Here is a 23331-nt window from a genome sequence, read left to right as displayed (position 1 = left end):
TCTACGTATGGATGTGAAAGTTGGACATTGAAAAAAGCGGATAAGAGAAAAATAAACTCATTTGAAATGTGGTGTTGGAGGAGAGCTTTGCTCATACCATGGACTGCGAAAAAGACAAATAATTGGGTGTTAGACGAAATTAAATCAGAACTATCACTAGAAGCTAAAATGATGAACCTGAGGCTATCATACTTTGGAAATATAATGAGAAGACATGATTCACTAGAAAAGATAATAATGCTGGGGGAAACAGAAGGGAGTAGAAAAAGAGGAAGGCAAACAAGAGATGGATTGATTCCATAAAGGAAGCCACAGACCTGAACTTACAAGATCTGAACAGGGTGGTTCATGACAGATGCTCTTGGAGGTCGCTGATTCATAGGGTCGCCATAAGTCATAGTCAAAGCCATAAGTCAAAGGCCATCTACGGACCAACAAATTATGGTACAAATCCCTTACGTTCAATAGATGGTACCAAACTTCTAAACGACAAAGAGTCTATTGCACTGCTCTGGAAAAAGCATTACCACGACCTCCTTAATCGTAACTCTATTGTGGCTGACAAGGTCTTCTCGGGAATCCCACAACAAAAAATTAGAGATGAGCTTGCAGTATTCCCTAATTTGGATGAAGTCAGTAAAGCCATTAATCAAATGAAGAATAACAAAGGTAGTGGACCTGATGGGATTCCTGATGAAGTCTTTAAAGAAAGTGGGCCTGAACTTACACAACAACTTCATAAGCTCATCAAAAAAATCTGGATGAGGGAGTAGATCCCAGAAGACTTTAGGGATGCCATAATTATCACTCTTTTCAAGAAGGGTGATAGAACAGATTGTGGTAACTAACGAAGTATTTCTCTTCTAGCTACCGCAGGTAAAATCCTTGCAAGGATCCTCGCAAATCGCCTCCTACCTATCTCAGAAGATATCCTCCCTGAATCCCAAAATTGTTTCCGCTCTTCCAGGGGGACAGTGGACATGATCTTCACTGCACGACAGCTTCAAGAAAAATGCAGGGAGCAAAACCGACCTCTGTATATGGCGTTTATTGATCTGACTAAGGCCTTTGATAATGTAAATTGAACTGCTCTCTGGACCATTCTTCTGAAAATTGGATGCCCTGATAAATTTGTGAATATTTTGCGACTCCTCCATTACAACATGACGGCGACAATTTTGGATAACAATAGCTCTCAAAGTGATCCATTCAAAGTGGGATCAGGTGTCAAACAGGGATACATCATTGCTCCAACCTTATTTGCTATTTTCATCGCCGTGATTCTACACCTTGTCGAGGGGAAACTTCCCACTGGCGTGGAAATCACATATTGAACAGATGGAAAGCTTTTTAATCTCAGTAGGCTGAAAGCAAAAAGTAAGGTAATTACAACCTCTGTCATAGAACTTCAATATGCCGATGATAATGTAGTCTCTGCACATTCAGAGGAAGATCTTCAAACTATCCTAAATGTCTTTGCAGAAGCATATGAAAAGCTTGGCCTCTCGCTTAACATAAAAACCCCCAAAGTGCTTCATCAGCAACTGAGTACCAATCCCTCTGTAGCGCCATCAATCCAGCTTAATGGTGCGATGCTGGAGAATGTCGATCACTTTTCTTATCTTGGCAGCTATCTCTCTGTAAAAGCTGACATTGATGCTGAAATTCAGCATCGTCTGAGCTCTGCGAGTGCTGCATTCTCCCAAATGAAGCGTAGAGTGTTCGAGGATCGGGATATTCGCAGGGAGACCAAAATGCTTATTTACAAAGCCATTGTACTACCGACCTTACTGTACACCTGTGAAACATGGACCATCTATAAAAGCCACTCCCAACATCTTGAAAGATTCCACCAAAGCTGCCTCCAGAAAATTCTGCAAATTACTTGGGAAGATAGGCGGACTAATGTAGCGTATTGGAAGAAGCAAAGACCACCAGTGTTGAAACAATGATCCTCCAACATCAACTTAGCTGGACCGGCCATGTTGTTCGAATGCTTGATCACCAAAGCAGCTACTTTACTCCCAACTTAAGGATGGAAAACGTAATATTGGTGGACAGCAAAAGAGGTTTAAAGATGTTGTCAAAGCTAATCTAAAAAAAATGTAGCATGAGCATTGAGAACTGGGAAGCCTTGGCCCATGAGCATCCCAATTGGAGGTTGGCCATTATCAAAGGTGCTATGGACTTTGAAGAAGCACGGGTACAGGGTGAAAGGGATAAATGAGCTAAGCGGAAGGCACATCAAGCAAATCCTCATCATGACCATCTTCCATCTGGAAACCTTGTCCTCATTGTGGGAGGCTGTGTGGATTCAGAAATGGCCTCCACAGTCACTTACGGATCCACTGCTAAAGACCTTACCCTGGAAGACAATCTTACTTGGCCACGAGTGATCGCCAATGACGAATGAGTCAACTTGGAGATACATAACAACAACAAAGTGAATGCACCAGGGGAGTAGGAGACCTGACCTCCTCTCTGAGATATTGTACTGCCCTACAAATTTGTAAAAATGCAAACACAATTTGGGTTGGTCTTTCACAGTCCACAGTCCTGTGTAGCTTGGAAGAATTGGGTAACATGTGCCTCTGAGCATATGGTGAGTGGTGGCAACACCTGCAATCAGCCCAAATCACAGAAACAAGACATGTGCTATGCTGATCTTGTTTTAGCAGGGAGGAAGCAAAAATATTAAGACAATTGATATAGTTCAGATAGTCAGTGACGTTTCCTATAGTAAATCATTTTCTTTTGCTTCTGTTTCTGTGAATATGTGAAGTACAGCAACGCTTTGTGTAATTTACACTAAAAAATCCTCCAAAAACAATTGTGAAATAATGGCACTGACTATTTTGCAGAATAGTTTCCAATGGATATGAGGAGTGTCTGCACGAGATAAAACAGTGCGAGGTGAAATATATTCTAGCAAATTTCTAGGTGTGCTCAATGTTTTTAACTGACCATGCCAACCCTTCCTTATGTGGAATGGTTTAAGCATAGCAGGATAAACACATGCATCTTGGTCAAGCCAAGTTTGTTTTTTCCAACAGCTAAATTCATCGCTTAAGTAGCAACATATTGTAATCAGTCTAATGTCACATCAAATTGCAGTTTCAGATTCAACTGTTAATGCACCCAAAATAGAAATAGAATATGACCTCCAGTTTGAAACACAACAGACTGTCTTCACCATCATATGACATTCACCAATAAAAAGGCTTTGAAATTAATAAAAATAATTTTGACTCAGATTTTAGGATGAATAATTGGAGAAATATAATTCTCTCAGTCAGATTCTCTGTAGAAACAGTAGTAACACAGGAAAGAAGCCAACTAAGAAAACACCAACAAACAGACAAAAAATGTAATTCTCCATCTTTGGAGATGCAGTCCTGACTGCAGGTGTTGCCACCACTCACCATATGCTCAGAGGCATGTTACCAAAGACTTGCAAGCTACCCAGGAAGTGGACTGTGAAAGACCAACCCAAATTGTGTTTGCATTTTTACAAATTTGTAGGGCAGTACAATATCTCGAAGAGTTCAGGTCTCCTGCTCCCCTGGTGCATTCAATAGAGCTGCCAAATTTCCCCACTTTTTAAAGTTTGATAGAAATATATGTTGGCTATAGGCATGTTCTAAAACTGCAAGGGTTTTTGTTGCCTATTAGTTAATTTCTCTGCTTTTTAATCCGGAAGGTAAGAAATGAAATTGTATGCAAGTTTGCTGAGAATGGACTGATCATCTACATGCTTATTGAGCTCAGTGGGATTTACTCCCCTGCAATCATGCTTAGGATAGGTGAAACTGACCATGGGGAAGGGGGAGGGGAGAAGGGGGAGGGGAGCAGGCAGGAGGGGGAGGGGGGGTTTGATCGTTTGTATGCTTTTTGAGTTCAGTTACTCCTATACAATCATGCTTAGGATCAGTGAAACTGATCACGAAGGAGGAAGAGAAGGGGGAGGAACGGAGGAAGGGAGGGGAGAGGAGAGGGGAAGGGAAAGGGAAGGGAGGGGATTGGAAGGGAGAAGGAAGAGGTACTGGATAGGAGGGAGGGGAGCTTTGCTCCTTTGCATGCTTATTGAGTTCAATGGGATTTACTCCTGTGCAATCATGCTTAGGATAAGTCAAACTAACTTGGGGGAGGGGCAGGGAGTGGGAGGAGAGGGAAGGGTGAGGGAAGAGGAGGAAATTGGGTGGGTGGGAAGTGGGCAGAGGGAAAGTCCTTTTCCTTTCTAAAAGGGAAACATTGTTAACAGTATCGTATTTCAGGGTTTCCCCCACCTTTTTATTCTACAGCAGACACATGTAGTCTCCCACCCAAATTTAAATTAAAGTTGTCCCTGGCCACATCCACACCAGATATTTACAATCAGCAGAAGAGGGGCTAACTATTAAATCAGTCTGGCTGCTGGAGCTCTGTCAGGGAATAGGAGTCTCCTAACAACTTTTAGCATCTTTCACAACTACACTTCCAAGGATACTTTGGGGGAAGCCCTGACTGTTTGAAGTGGAATAAATGTCTGGTGTGGGTGTGGGCACCTGATTAGCCAAGCCAAACAGCTGTGGGTGTGGCCACCTGATTAGCCAAGCCAAACAGCTGTGAGTCTGGCTTTTAGAACACTGACAGCTGGTTCTTAGTGAGCATGCCTGTGCTAACAGACTCCAACATTAAATGTCTTAAATTAATTAAAAATCAGCCAGGCATTTTTTAAACTTTTTAACTGCAGAAGATGAAGGTCGGAGTATGGGAAAGGTCAGTAATAGGATTACAGGTACTCTGTGAACATGGCTGATTTTTAATTAATTTCAACAAATTATAAGACCACAGACACAAAAAAGTCCAACAGGGGTCTGGCTTTCCCCCCTCTCATTTTACACTTTGAACTCTAGATTCTCCGAGTGTTTTGTGTATCACCATGAAGACTTAGAGGGATGTTGAGCAAGTGTTTCTGAGTTCAGGACTATACGTTTTGTAAGATTTACGTTTTGTAAGATTTTGTAAGAAATGAGCTTATGGGAAGCAGCGGAATGGCATTGGGGGTATTTTCAATTTAACAATGCGAAAAATCCATGCTGTTAAAATAGCAACAACCATGATGTAATAGGCACAGAGGACATGGTTTTCAGCAGGACTACAGCACATGGGGAGGGAAGGTTTAATCAAGCCAGAATTTGAATGAAAATCCTGCCTATGTGCTCTTAGCATAGAGAAAAGCTATCAGTGCAAAAGGCTAAGAAGAGTACATTGGGTGAGATTTTCTTTTTTTTAAAAAAAATCAGGAACATGGCTGGGGAAGGAAGGCTGCAGCCTCACATCCTATGTGCTGTAGTCCTGATGAAAACTGGAGGCACCATGCTTTTTTAAAAATATAGTTTTCTAGTGATGCATTTAGTGTCATGTCCAATTTAACAGTTAAGATTTTCAGGTAAACCTTGCTGTTTGGCAGAGGTATGATGGTGATGAGGAAAAAGGCCTTTTTCAGTGGCCACATGATGGAACTCTCTCCAAAGGAAAGTTCCCTGGGCCAACTGTGTTGTAGCACATAGGAAAACGTTTTTATTCCAGCAAGCTAGGGCCAGCGGGAAACAGGACTTAAATTGTTCATTTGGGCTTCTTGTTTTATACTATTTTCTTTAGAATAGTGAATTTTATTAATTGCTGTTTTTATTGTTTTATATTATTTCCCCCCCCCATTTGCATTGGAATAAATAAAAAGAGGCTGGTGTGATGGTTAGAACAACTAAGATGGTAGAGGCTTCTCCTATAAACTGTCCTTTAGGACAGCCTTTTTCAACCAGTGTGCCTCCAGATGTTGTTGGACCACAATTCCCATCGTTCCTGACCATTGGCAATGCTAGCTGAAGCTGATGGGATTTGTGGTCCAACAACATCTGGAGGCACACTGGTTGGGAAAGGCTGCTTTAGGAATTACTATCTCCATAGATTCAGTTCAGGACTAGGTCCCAGATATTGTCTAGTAAGCTTTTATAGCAGAGTTGCAAGGCCTGGAAGCAGAGCAAGGTTAGACCTGCTTGCTTTGCAGAGAATTCTGCTGTGGCTACCTCAGTGCAACCTACTATTTGGGGTGTCACAGCTATGTGCGTTTATAGGTCTGAATTGAAAAAAACAGCTAAACCAAACTAGTTTAATTATCAAAATCATAGGTAGGCCTTTTGATAATACACAGAACCTACAGCTGCCATTAAATATGTATAGGCACAATATTTTCTTATAATATATACATTTTAATTTCCTCGTTTGTATTTGTGGAAAAAAGCATTCTAATTTGCAAACCTCTTTGGCCATGAAACCTCTTTGGCCATGTATATATTTAGAATCTGCATAGAATTGCTTTTCTGCTAACCATGGTATCAAGATATGCATAGAATTTTCAATGAAGCTGAAATGATTGAAGAACCACAAGATTGCATTTTATGGTAGACCTCAGCTCAGTTTGCAGGTCAAATCACATTAAGCAATATTTTGCTCTGTATGAAATCAATCCACACACTTACTGTCAGGTTTACAAGCAGATATTTTGTTTAAGTACCTCATAGATATGGTAGAGGTTTGACCCTTCGTCTGGCCAATAGTGGTAGCACTGTTTGACTCCATTTTCAGCAAGGGGTGTCAGCATGACAATAACGACACAGCCGTTTTCCCAGACCATCTGCAGACAAAGAAAGACACCGTGGCCACACTGTGACTGCCTAATTACTGCATGACATGTATAATTACTGCACTCAGACACACAATCGAAATTTATTCCATTCACACAGGAAATGTATTTCATTTTCATTAGACACTTTTCTCCGCAGCTGCTTCCAAATCTCTGAATAAACTAGAATCATATTTTGCATGTTCACATGAAATATTAAAGAATCTCCAAAGAATTCCTCCAAATGCTTTTTAAATAGATTTTATGCCTTTCTTTCAGTTTTTTCACTTTTCACACTCCTAATTTACAGAGGAAACAATGGATAGTGTTTTTTTTTTAAGTCTGCTGCATCATATTTTGTTCCAGTATGGAAAGGCAATATGGATGTGTGTAATTAACAAAATACCAGTAAAATCTGCTATGCCAAGTCAAACAGAAATGATGCTTGTATGTTCAGCTTGGATTCTTTTAGCTGCCTATTATGTTAAAATATCATTAGTTGAACTGTTAGATTAATGGAAGAGCTGCATACAGAAAAACAAAAAAGAGCAGCCTTCTATCACTTATGTATCACTTATTCTCTCTCCTACCCCATATGAACCAGCCTACAAGATGCCAGTAGTTCTACTCATGAGTAAAAATTTAAAGTACAAGTTTCAGATTTTACCTATAAAAATTTCAAAAAGCATTGGTCAAATAAAAGATAATGCAACCTACGCTGTGGGCAATGTTTTCCCAAAATACACAGATATCATGAACATATAATAAATAACAAGGAAACCTCAACAATTGGACTATTTAATAATTTAACGTTGCCTTAAAGCAAGCAAACAAGAATCTCAGGCACTCTCAGTTAAAGGTCCACTAGATGTTATTCATAAAAGCAACAAAAGAAGCTAGGATGGTATATTTGTGTTGGAAACACAGACTGTTGTTGAACAAAAACCTTCCTCTGAATTAATATGGAGCTGCATAATCATGAAAAGTCTTCATTATTATGGTGTACATTGATGCTATATTTGCATGCAATTTTCATTGTCTTTTTATTAGCATACAAAATTATCTTATGAAAAGGAAATTGAACTTTCTGCAAAGGGTTACGTTTATTTCGCAGAAATATTTATAAGCAACTGCATTGAAATGTAAATGGAGTAAACAAGAAAAAGGGGCATTTGAATAAGCAGCACAGAGATGTTACATTCAATTAAAAGCTTCCTTCTATGTGGCACGTGGATTTATTTTTACCCTAATTACATTTGCTTTATTTATACAATAATGAATCTTTTATTTTAAAAAAACCATTTACACAAATATTTGATAGCATTTTGGCAAAGATAAAGGTATTCATACAGCAATGTTTAGGACTATTTTTTTATCTCCTCTCTTTTATTTAAAAAAGAGTAAAATTTGGCTTAAGGCTTTCTATGCTGACCCTGTACTCCCAAAGTGTTCCACTGGTTCCACTGAAATCAGTGAGTATAGATAATCTTCCTACCAACTCTTAACAATGCAAAAATAATTTGTTTGATTAAAAGTAGAAAATAATTAATAAGAATCAGTTTCCTATTTCCTTAAGAGGCTGTACTAATATAAAGAAAACCTGGAGTCACTAGATACATTAACAGATGCTGCACACTCCACAGAATTCTAAACTCTTTCTCTTACTTTAAAGGTATCTGTGCGTAAAAAAAACCCCCAACAACAACAAATTGGCCAGGCTAGCTGGTGCTCCTGTCATATAACAATTTAATGTGACTTTAGAAGGTATAGAAGCTCAATGAAGCCATTACGAAAATGAGGAAAAACACGGTTTTTATGAGTGCAATAAAAACACAATGATCTAGGTCATAAACTAATCATCTAGCAGTTGCTTGTGCCACCCAAGTGTAACATTATGAAAGCCCACTCATTTAGACAGAGGGAGGGGAAACCTTACAGTTTGGCATCTCTTTTCATTGACAGAGAGAGAGAACATTTCATTACAGTGGAGCTGCCTCAAATCTCTGAAAAATTCCTTTAAGCATAAATCCAAATGAAAGTTAATTTAAACAAACAATTTCAAAGTTACTCTAGGGTACCATATTTCTTTCCAAGTCATTTTATGAAGTACGTAATACTCAAACTAGCAATACCACGACTGAATTCCTGCAATGGAATTTTAGGATATTGCAGTCATGTTTAACACTTTGGTATGAGAGCCAGTGTGGTGTAGTGGTTAAGGTGTTGGACTATGACCTGGGAGACCAGGGTTTGAATCCCCACATAGCCATGAAGCTCACTGGGTGACCTTGGGCCAGTCACTGCCTCTCAGTCTCATGAAAACCTGGGTCACCATAAGTCGGAATTGACTTGAAGGCAGTACATTTACATTTATCTTCACCATTTCCCCATTTTTCTAAAAACAAAAAACAGCATTATCTCTGATCCCTTTTCTTTGAGCTAATATTTGGTAGTGGTATACTTGAGGATTTTTTTAATAACAGTTTTTCATTTGCTAATCATACTTACGGATTTATTTTATTAAATGTATATGCTACTCTATCGTTTTGCTCTTTGAGAGATACAGTAATTCCTCAGTTAACAAATCTTCCAGGAAAGAAGCTCCTTTTAATAAAGTATTTTCTGAGTGCAAGGAGCGGTGGGGGGGGGCACACTCAGTCAGAATGTGGCTCCTTGTCTGATTGCAGCGGCTGCAGGCAGCTGTCTCGCATGTGACTGAAATGGTGCTCCGTGCCAAGTGGCACATGCACCTCTGCAGTAAACAGTGTTTTGGGTGCCCTGGAAGCACTGTTTACTACAGATGCATGTGTTTGAGTGTGGGGGAGGATGGCAGAGAGAGAGACCAAGCACAGGATGGTGGTGGTGGCTGCTCCTTGCCTGCCTGGTCAAGTATACGGAGAAGAGAATTGTGCTCAAAGCTTTAGATTGCTAGAGCAAGATGATACATGATAAAAGAAAAAAGGCAAGACAGGCATCCCTGGATGCATTTTGGAAGAAGCCTTCAAGTGGACTATATGCAAAGCTTACCTGACCTGATTGTTTCATTTCAGACATGTGTATTGTTAATTTTGAATAAAAAGTTTGCTGAAATATGTTGAACTGCTCTTCTTTTTTTGTGGTGTAGGAACTTATCCTTATTCTTTGCATGTTATTCCTATCTCTGGTACCAAAGTTGCTGTTAAAGAAGTAATGTCCAGGAACACATGTACTTCATTATCTAAGGTATTACTGTATATAATGTAAGAAAAATTACAATTGCTTTGGTTCCGCTTCCTGAAGCAAAGGCTTCTTGGTAAGGCCAGCCTGTCGTGCCCTCATTTTCTATAGGAAGATAAATTCAGAGAACCAAATGGAATATTTTAAATGGCTGACCAGGCAGGTGGCCAAATATGGATACCCGATAGCATATACTATTAGACATCTACATCCCTTTGTGCCCTTCTCCCATTCTCATCTGTCCCAAGCTGAGAAGACTCTCCCTCCCTCCCTCAACTCTTTTTAGAATGAATCCAGTCCAGCAAACAGCATAGTCTGCCATCCAACTGTACCTCTTCTGGGATCATTTACTCAAAACTTCCCTGCATACATGGAAAACTAACACCCTGACATCTCCCTACCTCAAACAAGAAATGTCCATGTGCGTTCAGGCCTGTATCACCTCAGAAGTGGACTTTATCATCAGCTGAATTTGCAAACTGACTCCATTTAAAACTTTTGAATTTGAGATGTCACTGAATTATACTTAAGTTCTACCTGTAAGCCTTAGTTCTTAATTGTTTCAGCACATATGCAGGTCATGATGTCACAAGCATTTTTTTAAACTTAGCATCATATCCATAATCTGGATCCAGTACTTCTTCATTAGCAAAGGAGCCCCAGATCCTGATAAATGGTAGACACTTAGCCTGGAGCATCCTTGAAGCAACCACTGATGAAACTGCTCCGTCACAGTTCCATGGGTAAGGAAGGTGGAAGCCCAAGAGATTGAGAAACCTCCATCCTCACTGATAAAGTTTCCTTTCCATGTCTTCAAATACATTCTTCCCCAACACATTTTGCAGCTTTGCAGATCCTGTCTTCTTAGATAGCAAGAGACATTATAGCACTCCTGGGGTACATATCATACACAACCTGCAACCCCTTTAATTAGCACAGAGCTCTCTAAGAGGCAGGAGACATCAATTATTTCACTCCTCAGTAGCTTCCATAAAGGCTTTCCCAAAGCACCCTAGCCTTGCTTTCTCAGCACCTCTATTGCCACATGTTTAACTGCACTGTTTTTGCCTAATAATAGTGAAGTTGATCCCAGGCAAAGTCCATTGAGGAGGCAGTTCTACAGATGGAAGACTACAGTCAAGAATTCTCTGTTTCTGGTCTTCACAGTTGCACCTCCAACGGTACCCAAAGGAAGATCTCAGTAGATGAACTTAACATTCAGGTCGGCTGAGACCAAAAAGGTATTCCTTTAGATATCTGGGTCCCAAGTAATTTTAGACTTCATAGGTACAAAGCAGTATCTTGAATTAGGCCCATAAACAAAACTGGCCACCGATGAAGCTCTTCCAAAACTGGAAAGACATGTTTCTACCATGCTGTCCCAGTTCAAACTCAACATAAGAAATCTTGGGAAGAATGCAATTTTATTACCTGATGGTGGATTTTAAGAACATATATTTGAAACAGATACGGGGCACTCTCAGCTTAGGGCTAGTGCTTCCCATGGGGTGAAGAGTAACACCAGGATTAGCCCTTAAAATAGCCAGTTTACTCACAACTAATCTTCCTAATTCAAGCCAACTGGTCATCCCAGTTTCAATTTTATAGACTTTGGCATTTAGCCACTAAACAAATGTAGCCCAAGCAAATGTGAAGAGCCATATTCTTTAATAATTCTCCTATTTTTATGAGTTGCTAGTAGGCTTCCAAATCCTGATGGGCTATCTTTAGCCAATACAATAATAAATCACACATGCTGATAAGGGATGTCCTTGAGAATAAGCATTACTAGATCAAGGTAGGTATAACAAAGTTTTATTGCTGCAGCAAGGCGCTAGGGAGTCAAGCTCAGCCAACAGCGCGCCAAAATGCAAAGAACAGAGAATACTTATACACTTTGCCTGGGCTCTGTCTCTGCATCCCATAATTTCAGTCACAAACTGTTGCAAAAGAACATTGCCTTATAAGGCCAGGAATACAGCAAAACAACAAGTGCATACGTGTCAAGATGGCGTGACTGCAATGAAAGTAACATTTGGAAGGTACAACAGACTAAGGGGGTTATTTATCCTTATCATTCCCCCCTTTAATACTTTAACTTCTTATTTTTAATAATTAAAGTATTACACAATACTGTACTACAAATGATTTTTTTCTTCTTCTTCTTGAGGTACTGGCTGATATCGGTTGGCTTGTAACACCATCTGTCGGGCTACCTGGTTTTCCACTGTACCTAAAATTATACTTTTAAAGCGATTTACGATTACTGACAAAACACATGGCAACAACAAACATAACAATAATAATACAGTGACAATACCTATTAACCCTCTCAATCCTCCAAACCAATTGAACCACGAACTCCAATCACCTAAATCTATTCCCTTCCAGGTTTGTATGGGTACATGGGCGAGTTTCTTCATCTTATTTGTAAGATCTTTTACAGCCTGCCCATTGTTGTCAATCTTTAAGCAACATTCTGTCAGATTTAACAATTTGCAAACTCCACCCTCTTTAGCCAATAAATAATCCAGGGCTAAACGATTTTGCAAAATACCTTCCCTCATTTGAGCGGATTGGTCTGCTAGGAGATCCAGCGCTCCAGCAGTCTGATTTGTGATTATTTCCACTACCGCCTGCAACCGGATGAGACGGTTCAATATATAAATAGGAGTCCTGTAGCCCCACATACCATCCTGTGCCCAGGACGCAGGATCATAAGTGGCAATGATTCTTTCGGGTGGCCATTCGTCCTCCCAATCATTTCCCTGACCTTTGGCTATACTTGTATCTATGGTCCGCTTTCTCCGAGCATCTTTGTCATCAGCAAACACTGGAACTAAGGGATTTAGATTTTCCCCTTTTAAGGTGTACATGGGTTGAATGATTCCTACATAACAGGTACCTGTCCAATTTACTGGCAGGATGGCATATGCTTTATGACCACATATCCAGTAATGTCCTTTTAGGGCATATCGGATTGAGTCAGGTAATTGTGGAGCTCGATGTTCATATGAGAAATATTTTGTATCCTTATTTCCCAATGGCCCTGTCAGCAATGCCGCCTTTGTCCCCTGAAGTGTACATTTCCATATTCCTGTGGAGTTATTAAATTTACAACTTCTACCAGTCCTGGTATCATTTACTATACTCCAGTATTGACTGAACCCCATTACTATGGTTCCATTTGGATGGCGCCATTGCCAGGCCCAATCCTCAAGTATTTGATCTGAGGTACAGTTATGCAACTGACATAATAATGTGGTGGAATTTGCTGCATCACATACCACATCACAGTTTATAAGTGGATTTTCACTACCAGGAGTACAGACACACCAAGTACCATTTTTCAATTGAATATGGGTTTGATTCCACCTATGCATTTCTTTGCTACAATCCGTAATGGGACAGTAGGCAATAATACAAAATTGTTCCCATTGCATAGTCCAATTGCAATATGATTTTCCGACCAAGATCCCCTCCGACAGATTCTGTTGTATGCAATAATGACCTCCAGGATTCCAGCGGACTTCCCAATTGTGATTAGTAGTCCAAAGGTCACTTCCATTATGAACATCACTCTTGTTGCTTAACAACCATTTAGGGTTTAAGGGAATTGCCATCCACGGCCATTGAGGAAACCCTTGAGGATTTCCACAAATCCAGCAATTTGACAAATTAAATTCTTTTGCCACTTGATTTACCAATGTTAGAAAGGTATTTTCTTGGCAATTTTGACACATGCCTGGGGGTTCAGATGCTTGACAATAAGGGGGAAACAATATCAGAATCAAAAGAACTAAGAACTGAAACAAAATGATCACATAAGACAATTTACAACAGGACATAATTGCTATTTCTGGACAGATCTGGATCTTCGGGCGGTGTCCCACTACTTCTTCCAGGTAAGTAGGGGATGCAGCACCCTCTGTGGTTTCGCTCACTCGGTTGCCGGTCCCGAGGAGGCTTCTCCCGTCGCGTCCCTGCTTCCAGTAGTGGCACGCTTCCGGATCCTCATCCGCAACGCCCCTGGTGTGTTGGTTACTACTTCCCATTCTGGATTCGCTGCTGGTTTCACTCTGGTCCAGTGAATCCATGGAGTCTGCCCTTCAACCTTCAAGGACGTGGGAGTAACCATTATTACTGCAAATGGACCTTTCCACTTAGGCTGCAATGGTTTATCATCCCATACCTTGACCCATACTAAATCCCCTGGCTCAAAGGCGTGCATGTTAGTTGTAACTTGTAATGGACTGGGATCAGTATACTGTTGTAACTGTCCAACAATCCTATTCAGAGCCTGCAGTTGTTTCTGAAGGCGTACTTGTCCATGGTCTTCCAATACCTCAACTCCAGTTGGCAGAGGTGGTGGTCTGCCATACATTAATTCATACGGAGTGTAGCCTGAGCTTCGTGGGGTGCATCTGGCGTGTAATAAGGCTAATGGTAACAGCCGAGGCCATTTTTCTTTAGTCTCTATGCATAACTTAGTGAGATGAGCCTTGATGGTCTGATTTGTCCTCTCAACCATTCCACTACTCTGTGGTCGCCATGCACAGTGTAACTTCCAAGTCAACCCTAATGCCGTTGATAGACTATTCACTAGAGTATTTACAAATGCTGGTCCGTTATCAGAATTGATTTGTATTGGTAGACCATATCGAGGAATAATTTCTTCCAAAATAAATTTTGACACTACAGCTGCTGTCTCTCCTGTTGCTGGTTTAGCCTCTATCCATCCAGTGTAAGTACAAACAGCAACGAGCAATACCTTTAGTCCACAAGCGGCTGGCATATGGCTGTAGTCAACCTGAATCACTTGAAAGGGCCTAGTGCCCTTCAGTATGGCTCCTGGGGTCAGATTTGGTCCGCGACGAGGATTCACTTGTGCACAGGTAAGGCATTCTTTGGTGATTATATCACACCATTTAGATATATGGTCAATATAATACCATTTCTTTAGCAACGTTTCCAGAGCTATCTTTCCCAGGTGGCATTGTTGGTGAACCCTGGAAACTATAGGATGAGCCAAATTTTGAGGTATCCAGACACAACCGTCAGGCAAGACTTTCCATCCACTCACATCCCGGTAACTATAATCTTGAGCTTCTCTTTTTTCCTCTGAAGTGTAGACAGGACTTCCCACATCCGTGGGAACTTCTACATAATACAGGTGAGCAAAACTCCTGGCAACAGGGGGGGCTTTAAGAGCTGCAGACTTAGCTGCTTTATCGGACTGAGCATTTCCTTGATGGACCGGACCATCCTGTCTTTTATGAGCCCTACAATGTACCACAGCCACTTCCCTAGGTTTCCACACTGCATCTAAGAGTGCCCTGATTTCATGTGCGTACGCTATAGGCCTTCCTTCAGAGGTGAGGAATCCTCTTTCCTTATACAGGGCTCCATGCACTTGCAAGGTGAGGAAAGCGTTTTTACTATCTGTATAGATTGTCACTTCCTGTCCTGTTCCTTCCCGTAGGGCTTCAGTAAGTGCTATAATTTCAGCTTTATGGGCCGAAGTTCCTGGGGGCAGCTTGCCATGCCGGACTATATGTCCTCCTTGTTCCACTACTGCGTATCCTGCTACTTTAGTCCCTTGCTGTAAGTAACTACTTCCGTCGCAGAATAGGGATCGTCTCTTCCTTAATGGCTGATCTTTTAGGTCCGGTCTACTGGAGAACACTTTAGTCATTATTTCTTCACAATCGTGTACTGGCTCTTGCTCTGGCACTGGCATTAATGTAGCTGGATTCAATGTTGCCCTATCCTGTACAATCACGTTTGGATTTTCACACAACTGGGCAGTATATTTAATTAAACGGGAACTCGTCATCCATTTTGGCCCTTGTTTTTCCAGCAGATTTCGAATGGAGTGTGATGCAGTCACTTGAATGGTTTGCCCGAAGGTGAGTTTCAATGCTTCAGTTAACAACAAGGATGTAGCCGCAATGCTCCTCAAGCAGCCTGGCCAGCTTTGGCTTACGGGGTCCAATTTCTTGCTTAGATACGCCACGGGGCGTTCCCAGGAGCCCAAGGCTTGGGTCAGCATTCCCACCGCAACTCCTCTTCTATCATCCACAAATAGTTTGAATGGTCTTGTCGTATCGGGTATCCCTAATGCTGGTGGGTTTAGCAGGGCATTGTTCAGTTTTTCCAAGCTCGCAACGTGGGAGGGCTCCCAATCTAAAGGGGCAGTTTCTGGCCTCCATTCTTGTAACATGGAATATAATGGTTTTGTAATGGTGGCATAGTCCAGAATCCATATCCTGCAATACCCGGCCATTCCTAACAATGTACGGAGCTCTTTCTTAGTTTCAGGTCTCGGTAGTGAACGTATTGCAGCAGTACGAGCCGGACTAAGGTACCTCTGGTCTTTCTGGATTATAAATCCTAAATATTCTACTTCCAGATGACAGATCTGGGCCTTCTTCTGACTTGTCCGGTAACCCAGGGCCTCCAAGGTTTGCAACAAAGATTTGGAATATTTCCAACAAGTATCAAAGTCTGGGCTGGGGAACAAAATATCATCCACATAAATTAACAAGGGCCCATTTTCCTCCTGCCAGCTGATCAAGTCTTTATTCAACTGTTGGCTAAAAATAGATGGGGAGTGGCAGAACCCTTGGGGCAGCCGGGTCCAAGAGTACTGGCTAGTAACTCCTGTTTGGACATCTTCCCAAGTAAAGGCAAACAAAGGTATTGCTTCTGCAGCCAACGGTATGCTGAAGAACGCGTCTTTCAGATCAATTACTGTGTAGATAGTACTCCCTCCAGGTATTCTTCCCAACAAAGTGTAGGGGTTAGGTACTATAGGGGTCATGGATATGACGGATTCATTTACTGCCCTCAAGTCCTGTACTGGACGATAATCGCCTTCTGTCCCTGGCTTCTTAACAGGTAGCAAAGGTGTGTTCCATGCAGAAGTAATACTTGTCAGCACCCCTAACTCCATCAGCCTGTTAAGGTGATGTTGAATTGGTTCTCTGGCCTCACTTGGAATTGGGTACTGCTTAAGTTGTATAGGGCTGGCTTGAGGTTTCAGGGTAATTCGGACTGGTTCTGCACGTACTGCTAAACTTGACGGGTTGTTCTCAGCCCACACCCCAGGTACAGATTGTATCATTTCCCACTCTTCAGACGTCCTTTCCCTCACGACACACACTGATGTATAACATCTCCAAGCCTCCTGTATTGGACATAACAGTACGGGTAATTCTGTGGCGGGGGTACTCATCTTCACCTGGCCCGAAGGGCTGAATTCCAGGGTAGCTTGCATTTTACACAGAAGATCCCTTCCAATAAGAGGGACAGGACACTCGGGCATATACAAAAATTCATGGAAAAGTACTTGAGATCCAATTGCCACTGGTTGCCCCTTTAAATTAATTGCCAAGACAGACTTCCCTGATGCTCTGATGATGGGAGTTGTATGTTTGCTACAACTCCCAAGGGGTTGATTTAAAACAGACCGTTGGGCCCCTGAATCTACTAGTCCTGCGACTGTTACTCCCCCAATCTCCATTTCCAATACGGGCTCAGGGGGGTTTGCCCGTAGGCCTCCCTAAGGTTGGACAGGGTATAATCCGTCCTCATCTCCTCTCTGAATTCCTTCGCCTCTGCCTCTCCCTCTGTATCCTATTCCCTGTTGCCTTCCTCGTTCCCGGAGCAACCCTCTGATCTCCGTCATGGTTCCTTCAGCTTCCATTCGCCGTTGACTATTCTGATTTCTTTCTGGGCACTCATTTTTCCAATGATTAAATCCCTTACAGTATGCACACTGGTTCCGATCCAAAACTGGACGGTCCACGTTTCTCTTTCCTCTTCCTCTATCCATGCCCCTGCCTCTTCCTCTAATTGGCCCAGCTGTCCCTTGCAATGCTGCGGCCAGTAAACATGCTTTGTCCTTCATTCTCCTATCTTTTTCCTTAGCTTCCTCGGCGTCCCGGTTGGTATATACCCTGTCCGCTATAGCCTTTAATTGTGATAGGGTCATTTCCTCAAACCTCTCGGTCTTCTGCAATTTCTTCCGGATATCAGGAGCTGACTGTGCCACAAAACTCATTACTATGATAGACCTATTCCCTTCCTCTTCAGGGTCTAGGGGACTGTATTTTCGGTATGCTTCCTGCAATCTTTCCAAGAAATCGCCGGGTGTTTCTTCCCTCTTCTGGACCACATCATGAATTTTCTGCATATTCATCAACTTCTTCCCGGAAGAGCGCTTGATAGTCTGCCTGGGCAGCCTGTCCTGTGGCTGTATTTAGACCCCAATTCGGATTGGTGAGTGGGGCTCTTTCCCTTACCCAGATTGACGGATCAGCTTGATTTGCGGCTGTAGCTGCCTGTCGTACGGCACTCTCCATGTTGTCCTGGATAGTGCGACGCTGCTCACTTGTAAACAAATATGCCTCTAATTGCTGAATATCTGCCCATGTCGGGTTTTGAGCCTGAATTATGCCTTCCAGCATGTCAATGAATTTCTTTGTATCTGCTTCATAAGAGGGACCATGATTTTTCCAGTTTAATAAATCTGCAGTTGAAAAGGGCACATAAGACCGAGTTTCCACTACTATTCCTTGTACTTGTCCATCATCATCAGTCTGGGGTACTATTCCCGCCGTAACTCGAACTGGCGCTGTCAGTATTCCTTCTTTTTTGATACGGCTTTGGTTTCTAGTCTGCACGGGGGTAAGTCTTTGAACTTCAGGCGGGGCAGATGGCACGATAGGCCGTATGTCAACAGACAGCTGCGAGAGTTCTGGATATAGACGGAGTGGAGAATCACTGGAATTATAATTCGGCTGGGTTGAATCTGGTTCTTGATCTCTGTCAGAATTCTTGGGGGGCTGGGGCCTCGCAGTATTTGCCACATATGGTGGTAGTAATTCAGGGGGCCGGGAATCTTCCAACACCGGTAGTCTTGACTTTCTTTTTTCTGGTTGGCTTTTACACTGCGCTATCATCAATCTGGCAGGTCCATCACCTTCTTTCTTCTGGATGGCCTTAACTGTTTTGGGCGGGTGTTTACTCAGTTCCAACCAGCCTAGAGCGTAACCGGCATCATCAGGCAGTATTCCCGGATTTGTATCAACTATCACATAGTTAAACAGTCTTGCGACGGCCGGTACATAAAAGGTTCCTTCCGGTGGCCACCAAATGAAACTAGGGGCCATGTTAGGCCATGTTTCCTCACATTTGGTCTTCATTGTATTCAGGTTACATTTTGTCAGGTCAAAGTAATTTTTAAACTGGGCAGTGGCCACATCTAAGGGAGTACTCTGCCCTTTTCCCATCCTGCCTATTCCTAATATCTATTAGGATAGTAAACACAAAAGCGGGTGTAAGGCGCCGTAGAGTAAGGGGTCTCTACGGGGAGGTCAACAAGAGGGTTTTCTTTTCTCAGTGAATTCCGCTCTATTTGTGGTCACCACCAGCGCTTACTAGTCCTCGGTGATACTTGGCCTGGAGCCAGAGGCACTAGGAGCGGGAAACACTAGTGCTTAGCCAGGTCCAGAGGTACCTTTACTCCGGACTTTCGTCACTGGGCAACACACTTTCGAATGTTTCACTCCACTCATTCACCATTCATGCCAACAGGAAACCCACCAACCCGTTTCCTATGACTCCAGGTGAGGGACTGGCCTTGTCCCCCCTTCAGTCCTTAAGGACTGGCCAGAACTGTCTAAGGGACCCACTATACTCGCCTGTTCCTGTGTGTTGGTGGATCAGTCCCTTCCCATGCCCGGCGGTCTTTTACTGGAAAGTTTGTTTTACCCCCTTAGTCTCTAGCGGAGGTGCTGGAGAAGGAGCCGGCCGTTCGTGCCGCAGGGCGAACAGTAAATCTTCGTTCGGCGCGCTCCCGTTGGTGACGTTCGGCCGGGCCCTTGCCCCGCCAGTCCACTTGCAAAGAGAGGTGGAATACCACAATCTACAATAATGCACTATTCTCGAGTCCCACCTGGGTCGCCAAATGATAAGGGATGTCCTTGAGAATAAGCATTACTAGATCAAGGTAGGTATAACAAAGTTTTATTGCTGCAGCAAGGCGCTAGGGAGTCAAGCTCAGCCAACAGCGCGCCAAAATGCAAAGAACAGAGAATACTTATACACTTTGCCTGGGCTCTGTCTCTGCATCCCATAATTTCAGTCACAAACTGTTACAAAAGAACATTGCCTTATAAGGCCAGGAATACAGCAAAACAACAAGTGCATACGTGTCAAGATGGCGTGACTGCAATGAAAGTAACATTTGGAAGGTACAACAGACTAAGGGGGTTATTTATCCTTATCAATGCCAGTGATCTCACCCAAGCACTCCCGCTACTAAAGAACTACAAGGAAATGAGACAGCACTGGTTTAAATGTGAAAAGTAGGGTTTAACAAGCAATAACCTAATATGGCACTACTGATATAGAAGTGCAGGTTGTATTTTGGTTCTCCCATCAACTCTCCTCTTTAACCTCAAGCCTATTCACAATTCCAAGGCTGATCTACTCTGGAGTAGGGTTTTATGCATTAATACTCCTGTATTAGAGAATGTAAGTATTCCTCTGGCTGCTGTGGTGTCACTCTGGTCCTGGGCAGTATAAGCCAGATAGCTGAATTCTACAACAGCCTTGAAAGACTTGCAGTAGGAACAGAAGCCCATGTGAAAATTGGTTACATAAACCTGTATAAGTAGTGGCAGTAGTGTTCAAATTACAGCTCTTAGATGTGGACAAACTGGGTGCTTTTGGTATGGTAAGCATTCTTTATTTTGCAACTGGTGCTAAACATCAGTTATAGAAAGTTTGAGAAATGAAGGAAAGGGCAGGAGACTACAAAAGCGGTGCATACTTTCCAGGGATGTTTTCACAAGTGATGCTAATATTGCTTTTTCATCTATGGCAGGCTGACATACCTTGTGAGCCCACCATACCCACTACTTTTACGATCTGCCAGGCACAATTTGCAAATCGAGTGCCTCCCAGATTTTGAGTATGCACAGATAGTCATTGGGAAATGTGCTTTTCCAACACTCAAGCACTTAGAAGGCACCATCAAGTATTCTGGAATACAACATTTCCTGGGGCTCTTTGTGTTGAGGACATTTGTTTTCAGATGGCCTGACATCCCTATTTTAGGTTTGCATCTTTTATTTAGAAAAATCCTGTCTCAGGTTATTCTTCTAAATCAGTGGACCAACTGCCAAGAGGTGGTACATAACTGGCAAAAATAAAATTTAAAATGACATTTTAAGAGACTTAGAATATCATATTTTAAGCACAATGAAAGATGGCACAGGATGAATGCATGGACATACCAAGACAAAAAAATTACTATGGTGCATACTAGATGTGCTAAGTAATTCCCTTTTTCCTACACAGCTATATAAACTCGTACCTTTTAAAGCTGGATTTTAAAATGTTGAAAGAGTAGATACAAGAAGGAAACTTCATGAATTGCTGCAATTTTGGGGAACCTTTGGCTCTCCAAATGTTGCCGAACTATGACTCCCACTGTCCCTGGCCATTGGCCCTGCTTGCTGGGGCTGATAGGAGTTATAGTTCAGCAATAATTGGAGGACCAAAGGTCCCCCACTCCTGAACTACTGTTTGCTTTGTTCTTTCTACCTTACCTAGGGTTAGTATCTTGTTATTTGACAGAAGCAAATCACTTTAGAACCTTGTGGCTATTTGATAGCATTTCTGGTAGCATGCCACATGTTATACAAACTACTACAGTAATACCTCAGTTAAGGAATCTGGAAGCTCCTTTTAACCAAGCCTTTTTACCAGCTTTTCGTTGCTATGGATAAACTTTCAGGCCTGTGTCTTTGCTTTCAAGTGAAACTGACCAGCTCTGTCTTTGCTTTGCTATGGATAAACTTTCATGCCTGCACCTTTGCTTTGCTGGGGAGAAACTGACAAGCCTGTGTCTTTGCTTTGCATTGAAGAGATCTCTTGCTTTCTCCCACGGCTGGGGAGGGAAGGATCCAATATGATTCAGAGGAGGAGAAGGGTGGGGAGAGGGAAAGTAGGGGAGAGGTGGATGCTGGGTAGGTGCCCTTTACCGCTCCTGTTGAAGCTGCCTCTACCATCTATTCTATAGTATGAGCGAGCGCAGGAACTTATCCCTATTCTTTCCATGCTATTCCTACCTCTGGCCCCAAAGTTTCTGTTAAAGTAATATCCAGGAATGCATCTACTTTGTTAACTGAGGCATTACTGTATTTAGGGTGGCTAATGACCAAACTATACAGCATAGTCAGTACAGCTTATGCAGGGCCCATGCTTATCTGCTTCAGGCTTCAGCACTAAAATCTAAACATCCTGCATAGAATTTAAAGGATTATTTCTAAACTAATATTTCATACATCTGTTTAATTTCTGGATCTAAACTCATGTAGAACACAATCCTAACCATATTTAAATATGTTTTAAGTCCCACTGAGTTCAGAGACTTTCTCTGAGATACCACCTTACCTGAAAACTAGAAAATTAAATACCACCCTACCTGAAAATTAGGCCAATATATGTAGATGTACATTAATTCATAGTGAGCATGCTTAAAACTGAATTGCCTAAGATGTTTTTCCAAAAGAAGTAAGCAGCAGGTGCTTAACAATTGCTTCCATGTTTAAGTCACACAAATGTTACATAACAAAAATATGAAACTTGTCTAGATCAGTGGTGAATCCACATATTGGATATGAAATAGGAACAATTCTTGCAATTCAGGTATGCCGTGATTTCACTTCCACCAAATCTAGTTAACAACAACAATTTATTGTATGGTCACAGACCCAATAACACAAATCATCAGATAAAAGAAAACAGTCTATAAAACATTTAAAATATACAATAAAATATAAAAATAAATATGACTTTAAAATGGAACATTACAGTTTGAAAGAGAGGACCCAAATCTAAAACATATATATGATGCAGACATACTATATTTTTCTTTTAAAAAAACTCTCATGTAAGGATTTGACTTTGCACCAAGAAGTGAAGGGAAAACAGCTTAAAATGACATAATATGAAAGTCCACAACCACAGTATTTTGCAGCAGGTTCACAATGTTATTACACTCCAGACACAGTAAGAACTGAATATGCAAATTAAAAGAAAATAGGGGAGTGAACCATTGCTCAGGGGCAGAGCATTTGCTTTGTTGTCGGTTCAATCCCTGGCATCTCCAGGCAGGACTGGAAATGTTCCCTGTTTGAAACCCTGGAGAGTCACCACCAATCAGTGTAGACAATACTAAGCCCGATGGACCAATGGTCTGACTCTGCATAAAGGTAGCTTCCTAAAAGCAATTAGCCAAGACTTTTACCTGCCAGAAGTCTGCGACAGTAGAAGGCAGGGCTCCCTGAGCAGCTATATAAGCAGGGTTCCTAGGATCATGGTCCATCTGAAAAGGAAAAAGCAATTAGACCCAGTGTTCAATAAGAATAGCGTAA

At 41.9% G+C, this 23331-nt stretch overlaps 1 protein-coding gene across 1 annotated transcript in view; it reads right to left on the bottom strand.

Moving 5' to 3' along the window:
* PTPRN2 (protein tyrosine phosphatase receptor type N2) overlaps nt 1–23331 on the bottom strand; it is a 1065701-nt gene that overhangs the window by 54227 nt on the left and 988143 nt on the right. Inside the window, exons 17-18 of the mRNA XM_061585692.1 lie at nt 23205–23282; nt 6557–6676 (exon numbers count right to left, since the gene is read on the bottom strand). Coding sequence (XP_061441676.1) covers nt 6557–6676; nt 23205–23282 — 198 coding nt within the window. The remainder of the gene's footprint in view (nt 1–6556; nt 6677–23204; nt 23283–23331) is intronic.

The sequence above is a fragment of the Rhineura floridana genome, chromosome 10 (genome assembly GCF_030035675.1).
Source record: "Rhineura floridana isolate rRhiFlo1 chromosome 10, rRhiFlo1.hap2, whole genome shotgun sequence".
NCBI classification, from domain to species: Eukaryota; Metazoa; Chordata; class Lepidosauria; order Squamata; family Rhineuridae; genus Rhineura; species Rhineura floridana.
Note: the sequence above shows the minus strand (reverse complement) of the source record. Positions and strands in the feature narration are given on the sequence as shown.